This window comes from Lottia gigantea, assembly GCF_000327385.1.
Source record: "Lottia gigantea unplaced genomic scaffold LOTGIsca_73, whole genome shotgun sequence".
In the NCBI taxonomy this organism is placed as follows: Eukaryota; Metazoa; Mollusca; class Gastropoda; family Lottiidae; genus Lottia; species Lottia gigantea.
This window is the reverse complement of record NW_008710453.1, coordinates 627,379-643,312: the sequence shown is the minus strand read 5'-3', so window position 1 is coordinate 643,312 and position 15,934 is coordinate 627,379. Positions and strand designations below refer to the sequence as shown.

General features: G+C 32.6%; 1 protein-coding gene across 1 annotated transcript; it reads left to right on the top strand.

The window, feature by feature from the left end:
- Positions 1 to 234: 234 nt before the first annotated feature.
- On the top strand, positions 235 to 14,890 carry LOTGIDRAFT_168212 (hypothetical protein; the record flags this gene model as incomplete). Its single annotated transcript, XM_009066095.1, has 23 exons — positions 235 to 308; positions 1,793 to 3,533; positions 3,850 to 4,122; positions 4,358 to 4,516; positions 4,719 to 4,876; positions 5,219 to 5,380; positions 5,849 to 5,948; positions 6,236 to 6,319; positions 6,572 to 6,838; positions 7,266 to 7,415; positions 7,636 to 7,797; positions 8,268 to 8,401; positions 8,576 to 8,657; positions 8,935 to 9,019; positions 9,395 to 9,547; positions 11,905 to 12,105; positions 12,594 to 12,664; positions 12,903 to 13,019; positions 13,276 to 13,435; positions 13,804 to 13,923; positions 14,113 to 14,219; positions 14,530 to 14,709; positions 14,849 to 14,890. 23 exons carry the CDS (start codon positions 235 to 237, stop codon positions 14,888 to 14,890), a joined length of 4,782 nt encoding a protein of 1,593 aa, XP_009064343.1.
- Positions 14,891 to 15,934: the final 1,044 nt, after the last annotated feature.

The window sequence follows — 15,934 nt, the reverse complement described above, 5'->3', positions numbered from 1 at the left end:
GCTTGATTTTGGTAACATGTCTCTCAAAAAGCTGACTGAAGAATTATTTTTAACTACAAAAGGGTTTACACAGTTATGGTTAACAGTTATATTCTTATGTTTGATTATCAAGACATGAATAAGTCTAAAAATTTCCGTAGCAAAATGTAAGACTAGTTTAATCGACACTAAAAATGGGAGCACCTGCTGCTGAATGATCTTGGCGAGTTTTAACGTGATGTCACGAGACTTGCTATGGCGGATGGACGGGACAAAAATAATCTGTCTCGCTCTCCCAATGAAAATTTTAACCCGTTAGATCCGGACAGGTAAATATATAAGCGGTTATTTACTTTTTAAATACCCCTGGAACTAATTGCAAAGACTTTCAACGAGAAGGCGGCATCAGTTTTTGCAAATTAAGCGAGGAAATATTACCGTGTCATACGATTTTCGACCTCATTCATTATATGAACACTGTGATACAATTATACACTGTCACTGATTATAACAGTTGTTTACAAGATAACCATATAGGGCCATTATAATGTCATTTATCTGATTGGTTATAAATGGATAAATTTGATCTGTAATGAAAAGTGTAATTGGCTTTTTTTCTTCTTTTTTATTTTGTTTGTTTTAATGGAATGACCCTATTTTTTTTACTCTTGAAAAATAATAATATTTTTTATTATTGAAAGATACAAAAAAACAAAAATGATAAACAATAAACAACTTCTCATTCTATTTGATAACATAACCTGTATGGGTTTCGAAACATAGAATGTAATAAACCTAGAAGTTAGTGTATCCATATAACTTGTGTTCTTAATAAACAACTAGAATAATATAATTCATAATTTTGTTGACACCATAATAATTAAAGGAATTCTATGTCATTAGCATTAACCTTTATTTTAAATTCAATAAAAACACAACACAAAGTTTTTGCCTAATCATAATCAAATTTTGTTTTTAAATGAAATTCTTTCTCTTTCTTTCTTAAAAATCACTTGTCATTAGTTTGATAACCACATTCAAAGCCAAAATTTTCTGAAAAGGATTTTAGTTTACATAATCTACAAATTTACAGCTAAAATAATTTAATACGTTATGTATAAACAATTTCTAAAAATCTACAATCTAATAAGACACGATATCAACTTAACAAAGCATTAAAAAGCCAGCTTAACAAGTGTATTGGTCTAAATTTCACACTTAATTTGGAATTATTAGAACTCAACTCCTATACACATATTTCTGTACAAAGTTGAAGTTGGTGAAGGTCAAGGACAAAATTGGACTTCAAAATGAAGACAGAAAAACTTTAATAGGAAATTGTACAAAGAAATATATAAGAAGTAATACCATAGGATCTACAGAATTTCCAAAAAACATTTTAAAACAAACTTGACGAAAATCTTACTACATTTTTCAACATTTTGCATGTTTTAAGAAAGGGGGCTAAACTAAATTTGCAAACCAATGGTACAAAAGGAAGATATTGATAGCACAAATCCTGAATTACAAATTTGCATTTTTTTTGCTTGAATTTTGTGACTTTTTTGTCCTTCTGACTACACCCTGAATAGTTTTGTTTCCTGGAAATCTTGATTGATATTTTTGTTTGTACCCACCTACCAGTTTATGGAATAAGATTTAAAGAAATTAGAATTTAAACTAAAATTCAGTACCGGTACCAGTACAATTTTCAAATTATAAACTTGATCTAAATTCTTGATTTTAGCTGTTAGTCATGAAAGTTGTTTATCAAATTAATACACGTGATGCTTGAAGACATTTTTTTTTTCAGAGATCAAGGAGAAGATAAGGAATATCAGCATTCTCCTAGAGATAATCAGTATATTGATAATGATTCGGAAACAGATGAAGATCCCGATCCTGATACACCTCAGTTTAGTACCACACCTCCAGTAAACTTCCGTGTTCGGAAAAGAGAAAAGTCTCGTCAACAGTATAAAGAGGCCAAAGAGAAATTAGATCTGAAACGGAGACCTAAGCCAAGAAATGTTGTGTCGCTTATTAAGGAGGAATATTTTGCTAACAGCTTGAATAAGATCAGTGGAACTGACTCAGAGGATAATATAGAACGAGATGGTTTTCGTGAAAAAAAGGATAAGAGAAAGAAAGAAAAGGAGAAGAAACAACTTTCAAAATCCAGAAGTCATGAGAGGTTGGAAAAGAGATCGTCAGATTTCTTGAGCAACAAAGTATCAGCTGGAATGCCTAGGCTAAAAATAGAAATGCCAAAGCGCGTGTCTCTTCCCACAATACCAAATACTATAGTTACTTGTACTACTCCTACATTTAAGAACAGACTGAGAAGAGAAGTTTCTCTACCTTTAGAATGTTCCGAAGATCGCCAGGCCTTTTCCAATATATTTTCCACTTTAGTGAAATTAGAAAAGAAAGAAAAGAATTTCTTGTCACAAGCCAGAATGAAGCGACAAATGAGTACTGAACAAGAAATACAGCAGAATGAGACTAATCGTGATATGTGGCTTGAGCTTCAAGCTGAAATAAATGGCAAGTCAAAAGATGATATACTGAAAGAAAGGGCCAAAATTGAAGATGTTTTGCATCTCATTATGGATTTTAAGTTAAATTGCTTGCAGCATGAAGTGACCAATGGGAATTCCTCTGATCCATTTCTGGATGCTGGTGAGGAACCAAAGATCTGCTATCAATTATCTACAAGTGTTTCAGATTCCTTTCAAGCCATTTCTCTATCTTCAGAGACAATTGATTGTCAAAAGGATGCTTTAGTTAAGGTTGAAGCTCTTCTTCATAAACTAGATAAGTGTGAACGGCTATATCCTACAACAAAAAGTTTCAATGAGGCCAATGATCTTTATGCGAGTGAAACTTTTGGACATCGAGTGAAAAGTCTGATACTGTGGTTAAACATAACTCGTGATCTCTGTCATAGAATTAATCTATTAGGTAAAATATTGGGTGTTAGAAATACTCCAGGGTTAGACTGGCCTGTGATAGATTATGAAAGTCCAAGGAGTTCTTCTTCAGGAACTTTAGAACGTAATCTTCCTGTGATACAGCAAACTTCTGCCTCATCAACAGAAGATAGTGATGGTGATGATAATAATGACACAGAAACTATTATTGAGGACACAAATGATGAAAGCCTTGGCCATACCAAAAAAGTGACATTTTCCATCAGTGGCGGAAGCAGTGGAAGATCTTCCTGTGCTCCTAGCCCTAATCCAGAATCAAATATTCCAAATGATGTGTCTGAAGTTCTAAATGAGACAAATGTCTCAACTCCACTTAAAAATATCAGGTCAAGCATAGGCTCCTATGCCCCAAGTCTTTCACGTGCAGCAAGTGATGCCAGCATTGATGATGCGAATATGATGTCTTCAGCCTACAGGCATTTTGTAGATAAAAGTTTAAAAAAGACGGGTATGAATCGACTGTTAGTTAGATTACGAACTTTGTTAGATAGATCTTTACAAAGGGCCAGAGAAGCTTTAGAGAGACCAAAAAGTGCTTTGTCTTATGCTGAAATTTTAAAGGTAACTTTTTATAATTAGTTCTTATGGACATAATTTCTTGATGCCGATTTTTTTTAGACGTTTTTTACTTCGGTCACTTCGAAAATTGACTTTGCATAATCAACCTCAATTTGACCAAAAAAAAAAAGAATAAAATAACGTGTATACTGCTGTGGATGACGAGTGTAACATGAATATAAGCCTAGCTGTAGCAGTAAAGAATATCAAAAATGGTTAAACAAATAGTACCGTACCCTGTAAAACCAGTATTATTAATTTACATTTGATACCCTTGATTATCATTTAGTCACTGAATTTCCAATTTCTTGTTTTCCAGTCCTCTCGTTCATCTGATAAAGTCCAAGAAGTTGCTTCCTCTCCTTCCTTAGATCTGTCGTCTGTGATAAATAATGCTGCCTTATGTAATAGAAGTAGTAGTCTAGCAGAACATGGTGCTTGGAGTGAAGAGTTTATAAAGATGGGTCTACCCTCATTTAGACCTAGCTATTTATTTTTAGTTAGAATTCCTTTAGATGTTATTCATGAATGTTTACGTCTTCGCCTAGAGCAACGACCAACTAATGAGCCTTCTCTACACAGTACTCGACAGGTGAGAATATTAGTAGTTCAAACATCTGTGATATGATAGTGAAAAAGTCATACCGGCAACAGATAAACCATTTAATCTCAAATGATCACTTTTGTACACCTTTTTGGTAGATCTGTATGTAACAGAAAATTGAAGATTTATCTTCTATGCTATTGACAACACTATTCCACCATGATAATAAATCACAGAAGTCAAACTTGATTTTCTATAAAGCTCAAGAAACTATCTCTTGTAGTTAATGAGAGAATGTAAAGAAGTGTTGAAAGGAGCTGTAGCTGTTAAACAATATTATCAATTAATGGTAGCATCAGTAATGTGGGATGAACAGGAAATGGATGATAAATTTGCATCTGATTTAGAACAGTTTGATGTTGATATGCAGGCTATTCTGGAGGTAAGATAGTTCAACAAAAATTTCTGTTTCTGCGAATTTTCCCAAGTGCCAAGCAATAGCTCAATGCATTCATGAGTGAATTCAGCCTGACTCACAGTCTCCTCCACAGTGACTTTTCCAAAGGTCCATTGTCTGTTGTTAATGGGTGCCATCTTTACTTTTTCTTCAAGATTTTATTTTGAAATTTATCTGTCTCTTTTAGGTTTATTTTTCCTACCTTCAAAGTTGGATGAACCATGTTCAGAATCTGGATGAAGCTTCACTGAGTTTGAAAAATTACTTAGTTGTTGAATGGACATTTACAAAACAGATCTGTCCATATATTATTGGAGGTGAGGCTGAAGCTGGCAAGAGATTTAGGTAACATTTAGTTCTATATTTTTGGAAAATTATTTTTCATTACCTAATTATTGGAAGAAATCATGTCATAATGAACACATGTGTCTGATTCTAAATCCTCAAAAATGTTAAAGCTTGGAGGTAACTGGCAAAAACATCCCTGATAGAGTTTTATGCTCAGCTAGTGAAGACGGACAAGGACAAGCGTTATGCAATTAGGAAAGAATATTTACCAGGAGAACACTATCAAGAGATCTTGGACATGTACTGACTCTAGCTTACAGGTTGGTTACAGGATTTAAAGATTAAATCTTGCATCAGAAAAATGAAACTTTACATTTTGATATATTTTGTATATTTCAGTATGTTAGCCATTAGTTTACTGAACTCTATAACTGATCTACTGTATGATAATATAGATGAAATAACCAGACAGCTGTTTGATATGACTAAAAATGAAAATATTGATGAAGAAGAAACCAATGATGATGAACAATCTAACAGAGATAAAGCATCAGATTATAGGTCAGTTCTTGTTGAGAATCATTTATCTTTTATCAGTTGCATTAAAAAATTGGTTGGCCTACAATATGTATTGTTAAAAGCTAGCTGACAATACAAGTTAATGTTAAACAATAAATATCCCATTTGTATTCAGAATATTTAAAAATCAGACAAAAAAATTTGTGTAAAGTAGCCCCCACAAAAAGATAGTGACCTCTGCTCTATGCTTTTTGTCAGATGTTGATCACTTATTTATTACTTTTCTTTGGTACAAAAAAAAAAAATTCTGTGTCTTGATCAGGTCAAAACCATTACTTAAACAAAGAATTCCTTCTAGGACTTTTACTTCTTTAATTCAGGCTGCATATTCTCAAAATGATCTGAGCACTAGTATGTCCTTGGGTATTGACTTGTAATACTGTTTGTAGGACATCAAATATTATGCTAAGCTTAAAATTCAGCTGTATTTTATTGCTTGTTTGATTTCAGACATTGTTTACAACAGACATGTCGAGGTTTTAAAAATTTATTTAATGAAGCTAGAGAGAGAGCATCTAAAGCCCTTGGTTTTGCAAAAATGCTGAGAAATGTAAGTAGGTTTATAATTAGGCTTAGAGTGCATATTCTTAGACAAATATGTATGCCATTGTTTTCATAGAGATTTGTTGATGAGTAAGACTATAAAAAATATGTTTAAGAGATGTTTAAAAGGATTTATCCCTAAAAGTTAATTTTCATTACCTTCATTATCAAATGCTGCAGGTTACTGGCCGAGTATCTAAAAAAAGATGGTAATGCAAATTATAAAAGCAATTTTCTATTTCATTCTCTAGATTTGAGCTTGTAATTTATAGAATTTAATTATATCTATTATAGGATTTGGAAATAGCTGCTGATTTCAATGTTACAGTATCTACTAAACAGTTACTAGATAAGCTACAACTTACTAACCATGTTAGGGTAAGTATCAATCAGTTACTTTGTAACTTACTAATCCTTTTAGGATAAGTACAGATCAGTTATTTAATAAGTCGACAACCTTACTAATCACATTAAGAGAAATACAAGATCAGAAACAAGTTGTTTTATTATATATTGATTTGTACATATGGCTTCATGCAGTATAGATGTTTTTTTTTACCCTAATCATCAATTTATAGAACTGTGGCTGTGACCTGTGTCAATTCAAATTGTTAATTGGTTATATTGTAGGTAATGGCTCCAGTGAGTGCAGGTTATTTAATGTTTATACCCGACCGTATAACCTCTAATAAAGAATTGATATTACAATTATTAAATGTGACATGTGGACGTGAAGAATCTACTCTACCCCCTGATTTAGAGAATAATAATGGTTATTTAGTTATGGTACGATGTGAAGGTACTGCTGATCATGTTTTAGAGTGCCCTATCTGGAATGGTGATGTCTTGGAAGTGGCGCCAACTGCTGAAACAGCTATTGCTCTGTCTCATATTGAGGTATAATTGAAGAAATTGTGTTGATATATTCATGGACCTCTTGGTGTATTGAACAGTTTTATAATTCCTGGAAAGAAAGGTCACTTCCGAGCATCCAGGGGCAAGCCTGATATTTTTAGTCTGATCTGAAAATCTATATTCTCAAATTAACTCAAACTATAAACCTAAATCTGGAGATGTGTGTCTTTTACAGTATAGCTATCATAATATTTGCTTCAACAGCTGTAAAAGCTCAGACATTTATAGACAATTTCACTGGTAGTTTTGAGGGTGGCTTCATGATTCCTGGCAATTACAACAGATTACTCATGATGTTTGAAAAGTATCCTAGTGTCCACCTAATAAAGTGAAGGAAAGTTAGGATCAGAGAATTTTGTATGTAGGCAATAATGCCAACCACAACTCTAAAGCATGTCATGTTTTTCAGGTGGAAGCATTGTTAGTGGTAGTTATACATTCATCTCAGCTAGGAGATATGAGGAAAGAATTTGATAAAAAGATGGGAGAATCTGTTGAATTAGTTAATGAACAAACATCATGTCATCAAGCTATTGCAGAGTCCCTAGCTGAAATCAAGGTAAGTGGAACATGTTCAAAATTGAAGGAACCACAAACCTGATGGAAAATTGGTGCAAATTGAAACTATCAGTATCCCTGATACGCATAAAAAATTTAGAAAAGCCTCTTTACAATATCTTCAATTAGAGTTTAATAATGGTTTCTGTGAGTGACTAACAAATCCTTTTTGAAACTAACGAGTAGTAAATACACCAAAAAGACAATATTAACCTTTTCAGACCATAGCTGTCCAACTGAGAGAAAAAGTAGCAAGAGCTATAGAGCAAGTTGATGAAACTCTCAATTTTGATGAAATTTTACAACATGAAGAGAATGATAGAAATCATTTAGTCAAAATCTACAGAGAAACAATGTTACAGGGCTATAACTTTGGTTTTGAGGTGAGTATTATAACATATATTCATAGTTATTCTTAGAATTTAATAAGACAGCTGAGATAGTTCAGTGAGTTGTGGGCTAACCTAGAGGTCTGATCCTGGAGGAGAAGCATTAGATTTGTCAACACTGTTTCCCCCTTTCTGTGATGTAGGTGTGAAGGGATGACTTGGGAAAAGTTGTTTGGATGAGAAATAAATACAGGTCTCTGTAGGATGTGTAAGCTAAAGAAACTTAACTGTTGAAAATGGAGAGAGCCTCTCCAGGCTAAATCAAGCTCATTGCAAATAGGCTTCATGTTGTCTATTGTCTGTCTCCATAAGAAAAAAGCTGAAAACAGGAATGTAAAGAATGTCATTTCATATTATATTCAAGAAAATAAGTTACATTTACCAGTAGGTAGAAATAAAATATTGATTAAGATACAAAGTAACCCACTGCAACAAGTATGAAAATTATGATATTCTCCATTTAGGTTGGTAAAGATATATCACGTCTGGTAAGTGGTGAACAGAGACAGAAAATGGTACCAGGTTTAGTTAGTTTTGCTAAATATTGGATGAAGTTTGTCATGGAGAAATGTGAAACTGGTAGAGGTGGAAGACCAAGGTATATTATTTTTTGAACAATGGTTGTCATAATTTTTACTTGAAAGGATGTCGTTTTCTTTGTCCTGAAGTACTTGGGATTGAAATCCCACTGAGTAAGGAAAATTTTCTTACCTCTAGTCAGAGAGAGGTTTTATGCTATCAATCCCTGTTGATATAATTTTGTTTATTTCAGATGGGCGGTACCAGGTTTTGATTATTTAACTGTAGTCTGTGATCCTAAAGTTTTAGCTTGTTTGTCAGATGAATCTTTTAAGGTAACTGACACACATCATTTGTATGTTGCATGGATGATAAAATGCTTTATACCTTCAAAAATGCTTATACATGCTTAAGACTTAAGATAACTGTCTATTGCCAAACACAAGTCAAATTGCAAGGTGCTAGAGTTTACGTATAGTTTTCACATGTAATATACAAGATAGAAATGCAGCAATTTTTTTAGTTTTGGTTTCTAATTTGATTGCATTTGCTGCATTTGACTACCTTACTGAGCTAGAGCACAAAATGTAAATTTATACACTTATTTTGTAGGAATTACAAAAGAATATACACAACTGTATCAATCATATCATTGGCTCTCCTGAGTTAAGAACTCCACAAAGTCCCACTCATTTAGGTAAGTCTTGAGATAACTTTAACTCAACAGAACATAAGATTTTTTGCAAATAAGGATGGTAAGTTCTGCTTGACCAGGATTCATGGAATCAGCCAGAAATTCAATAAAACAAGTTGGAACAGGATTTAAAGTGCATCCCATGTGTACAAAATTGTTTTAAACAAAGGATAAAAGGACGGAGAAGCAAAGAGATGGATAGATTTAAAGGAAACATATTCTGTTCTGTACCAGTCAACACGCGCCTAAGATTGAATCTATTGTACACTCAAATGCCATCCTGGTAGTCTACTTGACTTTTCCACATAAAATTGGTTGGTGTAGAGTATTTCAATGATTGGTCTGTACCTACCTAATTTAAGGCAATTTTTTTCACAGGTCAACATATGACCCATAGATTACCATCATGGCCTAGCACGGCTGGTCAACCATTCCGACGGTCAGTATCCTCAAGATCTATGCCAGCAGAAGTTGGTAATCAGTCAGGTTTGTCAACACCATCCACTCCCAGTCCTGTCAATATGGATATGAGTAAGTGTTTATTTTGTTACTTCTGCTATCAGTTTCATCGTGGGCCTTTTTTGAAGGGCCAACAAGTGAATTCAGCATACTTTCCATAGAAATAATAAATCAATCATGGCACAAAAGAGAATGGAAATTAGAGCAAATAGTTTCGGTTTTCCTTTATACAAATAGCTATCACAAGATACCGTTTTTTCAAGCTTTTAGTTATATAGCCTTATTACACAATTTCAAGTTTTCTTATAAGGCAATTTTTATTTTGGGGTTAAATTATCCTTGGTTTTACTTTACCTTAATATAATATACTATAATACCGTGGTCTGGTGGTATATGCGCTTGCTACCCTTACATGTAGCTTAAAGTATTATTCATAATGCTTCATGTTCTTTAAACAGTTTAGGTTTATGTCGATGTGGCTAAACATGTAATTAACGGCTAAATCAACATCTTCTATATGACCTTTCATTCATTCATGTTAAAACTATTGAATTTTTGAACAACGACCCCTTAGAAATCTCCATAGTGTATTGTCCTGTATGGGGTCTACACTCTACCTAAAATTGAAGTAAATTTTAGTACTTTTGATTGCACCTGGATGTGAACATGTAACGTTGCTCTATTGATAACTCATGATCTATGATTTACATCTTGAGTTTGAGCCCTCTACCTATGGTGGGTACCTTTATGAGATCAATTATTTACTCAGGAAAACAACATAGATTATCTGACACTTTGATATCATATGGTGGAGAACATGGCCTACTGCTAGACCAGATTAATCAACGACGTAAATCTATAGGTTCGATACCCCTTCTCCCGTAGTCAGTCAGGGTTTTTATGGATAGCTGAATCAGTTGTTAGTTGTCCATAAAATCTCATACTGTAGTTCACTATCCTTTCCTGGCTTTGGCATCATTTTCCTTTACTGAAAAGTCTTCTAAATATTTGCTTTCCCAGCTAGTAGAGCTTTATTTCAGTATTACTTTTCAGAATGTTATACTGAGGAATCTTTCCTAATTTAAGTGCAAATAGTCATGAAGTCATTATTAACATTGTCATGTGCATTATCAAAATATTTTGTCAATAACACATATTTTGTGTTACCCCAGCAGTCCATTAAGTAGAGAAAGCAAATATTCAGCAGTCTTCGTCCATTTAAGTAAGAGTAATAAAAAAATGTTTATGTACATGGTTGAAATATTCTTTGCTCATAACAGTCAATATTGATTCTATTAATTTGTTCTATTATGGCACTCTTTGATTGTGTGTATTTTTATTTAACAACTGTAATAGAAACTGAGAATCTGAAAAAATAGAATGCAGATAAGATATGGATTAATACGTTTCCGTAAAAATTATTCTGTTAAAAAAGAATGCTTTAATAAGGTGCTTCTTAACCTGCTTATCCTAATTCTAATACCATGTCACAATTTTACATAAAATGGCATTACTTTGATTATAAATGGCTGAGAAATGAGGAGAACAAATTTTCAAAATTAAACATTTTCAAAAAAATCTGGCCAATACATTTTAGGTTATGTTCTTAAATTCACAAGAAATGAAGAAATGTTATCAAATGTTTGCGTTCATTTGTAGAAAGTATAATCTGGTAGCCATTGTAATTTTATTCTATCCCACTTCACATTAACATGTAAAAAATTTTGTGATTTTTTTTTCTGATGACATCTAGCCCTGTCTTTTAAAGATAAATAACAGAATTTCAAATGATGCTTAGCTAGTTTTCTAGTATTTTTATTTCCTATCTTGTTTGATAACATTAACTTATCTACTATGAACTAACTCTTCACTTCTGCTGTGTGGAAGGGGGAAAAAACCTAATTATGCCTAATGTCTGTACTTGTTTTTGCGTTATGTTTTAGTTCCCTCAAATTTCAAGTTGTATATTTTACACAATCTTGGTAACAGGTGCTTCAAACATACAGAGTCCCTTAAACCTTAGCTTTAAACGCTATTGAAAACAATAAAACTTGACGTCAAGATTAGCCTGGCAAATGTGGCTTTACCCAGTTCCTCAGATGAGATGACTGGAGTTTTATAGCATGGAAGGCTAGACACCTAATGTCTCCTTTTATGGGAGTTAATTCTGATCCATTTTTAGATTGCATATTTTGAAGAAAATATCCAATAACAGATCAGAAAAAATGAACACCCATAAAAGTGACACTAGATATCTGGCTTTATCCTGAAGATATCACATTCATATATCGCTTCTTAAAAAATATTAAGCTAAATATATTAGATGATACGGCCCCTGGAGAGTCTGACGATGTCTACTTTTACTCCTATCAAAGGAATTTAAAATACCAGGGATGGCATTCTTTAGTGACTGGGGAATTAATTTTCAGGTTTATCCAATGGTCAGTCTTCACCTTTATCAAGATCTGATAGAATTATGAGTTTGATAAGTAGAATAGATGAGAAGAGAAACCAAGTTTTACAAGATAGACATATGATTGGCAAAGTGACAAGTTTAAAAGCCAGTGATATAGACTATAGAATCAGTGTAAGAAGAGTTAATTTTAAATGGCAGAGAGGCATTAAAATTGGTATGTTCATTTACTTATTGCTTAAGGTGTAGTCTGATGCAGCTGTACTAGCATGGTTTCCCTCATTGCACACTGCATGGCATTGTCTGTGCTTACTAACCTCAACAGGTGCAGACAAGAAGAATTTCAGTAAATTTATTGCTTAGCGTGGAAGTTCGTTTGTATGTCTTTGAAGGATGCATGTATATTTTGTATGGGTATTGAAGGCCTATTGACAATACCTCTTGCTGCATATTTTTAAGCTTTCACTATTTCTCCTTGATAAGTAAATGAAATTGGCAATGAAATTTTGTTTCTTGATAAGTAAATGAAATTGGCAATGAAATTTTGTTTCTGTTTTGATTTGATTTAAATATATACATTTAATGGAATTTCCTGTGGTAGGTTTTGAATTATTGTTCAAGCTTGTAGTTTACATTGCATGTCATGCACTAACTATGAATGGTCTATTGTTTAAGAATGATTGTATTGTGGCTGTATATTTATAGGTGAAGGTCAATTTGGTAAAGTATATAGTGCTGTTAATGTGGATAACGGTATTTTAATGGCAATGAAAGAGGTATGTGCTTAATCATGTGGAATTTTCATTTTTTTTATCATTTCTATTTCATTGTAGAAAATGTTAAATTCCTTCTTTTCATACAGATTCAACCTAAAGACCAATTTATACAATTTTACTTTTATTAAACAGAGAATTTCATTGGATGGATAGTTGTTTAACATGAACAATTCTTTCCTGACAATGTTGTTAGATCAAAATGCATCTGTATATTTGAGTGCTTTTCATTTCATTCCAGCTAAAATTTCTACCAAGTGATCAACAAGAATTTAAAGCCATTGCTGATGAAATTCGTAATTTTGAAGGAACCAGTCATCCTAATTTAGTCAGTTATTATGGTGTTGAAATACATAAGGTATGGTATGATCAGCCTAAATACTAGAAAACAAATTAAGTGAAGTTTCTCTTCAAAATCAAATCGATGAAACTTTCTGCTGAATGAGCATATATCAACATAAACTAAAGCGTCAAAATACAGTGAGCTCAAAGTCATATGTCTTAAAGTTTATGGTGTTAATCTGTCCCTTAAAGTTACATACCAAATTTTAACCCAAATACAAGTGGTCTCTCACTTGAACTTAATGAATAAATTGTAATGTTTATTTTTTCAGGATGAAATGTTGATATTTATGGAATTCTGTGATAGAGGTACTATAGAAGAAGCAGCTAAACTAGGTTTACCTGAAGAATTAATACGTCGTTATATCAGATATATATTAATAGCTGTACAATATTTACATGATAAAGGTATCATACATAGAGACATCAAAGGTAAGTATATAAAGTTGATAATGACTAATGATTCCTGATGTGTCAATGATTCTTACTGAAAGATCTGACTTACTGCAAAATAAAATCACATTTCATTTTACTAGAAAAATCGAATGAAAAAAAATCTTTAAAAGTCAGTATTTAGAATTATTCCTGAAAAATATGTTTTTATTATAACATAGAATGTTGTGAACACAAAAATGTTTCATTTTTCATCAAAAGGAATTCAGTAAAGCAATTATTTCAATAGAACTATTTAATAACAATATGAAATGAATTTTGATTCGTCAATGTTTGAAGCATGTAACAAGGCAGTAAATTTTAGACTGAAAAGCCATTTAAATCAAATTCCCATTTAAACTCTGCAGGTGCCAATATATTTTTAACATCAGATGGTATATTGAAACTGGGAGATTTTGGAGCCTCAGTCAAACTGAAGAATTTAACCACAATGCCTGGTGAAGGTGTTTCTTTAACTGGGACTACAGGTAAATTCTGATACTTTACTTCTTTTATATCCTGGAGATAATCAAGTCTTATATTTGTAGACTGAAGGTTGTGCCTGTTACCAAAAAAAACAACATAACTAATGCTGCATTCGACACTTGTCTGGGACTTGTTCATAAAATTCAAACAGGGATTTTTTAACTTATTGTGTTACATTGACATGTTTTTAGCATACATGGCTCCAGAAGTGATCACCCAAAGTAAGGAATATGGTCATGGTAGATCAGCTGATATCTGGAGTGTTGGTTGTGTTGTTATAGAGATGTCTACTGGCAAGGTTAGTATTAAGTTTTAGAATTATAGTAAAATAATGAGGTCTTTTAGAAATTTAAAGCAATCATGGATGGAAAATAAAATAGAAAAAACATCTACATTTTAAAGGCCATGGTTCACCGGTTTTGGAAGTTGATTTGGGTCTTGCATATGTGGATGTATATAATTCCCTCAAAAATATCTCACACTAGCTTAGTTGAACAATTCAGGTTTTTGACTTCAAGGTATGATTGACCTTCGAAAGCGGTGAACCATGTCTTTTAATCAAATTCTATGTCAGATATACTTATTGTGCTTGTAATTTTGTATTTTAGAGGCCATGGTTTGAGCTGGAGAATAATTTCCAGATTATGTTTAAAGTTGGTATGGGAGAGAAACCTGCCATTCCAGAACAACTGAGTGCAGAGGGCAAAGATTTCTTATCTCATTGCTTTGAAACAGATCCAAATGATAGATGGACAGCTAGTAAACTACAAGACCATAATTTTACAAAGGTATTACTGGATTTGAACAATTTTTCATTTGTTTTTTGGGGAGAGATGGAATAAGTGAATTACTGACAGAAATGTTATGATATAGTATGTATATAATATAATATGGTATTGTGTGATTATTGTATTATATTTGTTTCAGATCTATGATGAAGCTGAAGGAATAACAGATGTTCAGTTTTAATTCCTTTTGTCTATGGTAAGCTCTATTCTCGTAATCTTTGTATGCATCTAATATAACATAACAGATCTTCATCCCGTTTACCTTATGTTGGTTGATTTCATAAAATATGAACTCATGTGATTTTATGACCAAGGACTAGGGCTGCAACGATCCCTAAAGTGGCGATCCGATACACTGAACGATACTCGTTCAGCGATACGATATATTGCGATAATAAATTGCGATTCTTTGATTAAAAGGGAGAGAAAAAAAAAACTGATAATTAATAACATTTTAACATAGTTTAGTCATTAAAGGGAGTTAAATTTATTTATGACAATCGGGCCGATGTATCGCGATTTGTTTTTTGCTTCCGCGATGCATTGATAAGAAGGAACGAATCGCGGCTCATCGATTCAATGGTGAATCGTTGTCGGAGTCATGCCCTATGATTTCCACCCAAACCAATTTCAAAATGTTTATTTTTGTCAATTATAGACAAGTCAATAAACCAATAAGCTTATCATTTGTGTAATTTGTATTTTTCAGTAGCAATGCTGTGATGTGTTCAATAAATAATATTATAAAGAAATTTGTTATAAGTATAGTGATAAAAAGTTGTTAATGTTATTGGAATGCTGAATTATTTGTTAGTAATATAAAAGAATTGTTGATAGATTCAATTGTTGATATAGAATTGTTTTGAATAAGTGGTTAATGTGAAGTGGAAAAATACTTTGTTAATGGATTGGCTGCATCATTTTATTGTCAATGTAATGAAATCTATCCATCGAAATATTTGCTCTTCAATTTCAGCTATCCACATCACTTTTCATCATTAAAATCCCATGTCAGGTTTCTCCTAAATTCAATAAAAACAGACTTTCAGAAGTCAGTCTGTCTACACTTCTAGTCATTATTGACTTTCTTAGCAATAATATCTACTATAAAGAATGTCAATGGCTTCTTCTGAACTTCCATGTAGGTTTTTGTTGAATTACTGCAGAACTGAATGTCACATTTTATTTATGAAGACTGATATTAATAGCTGAAATTGAGCTCAAT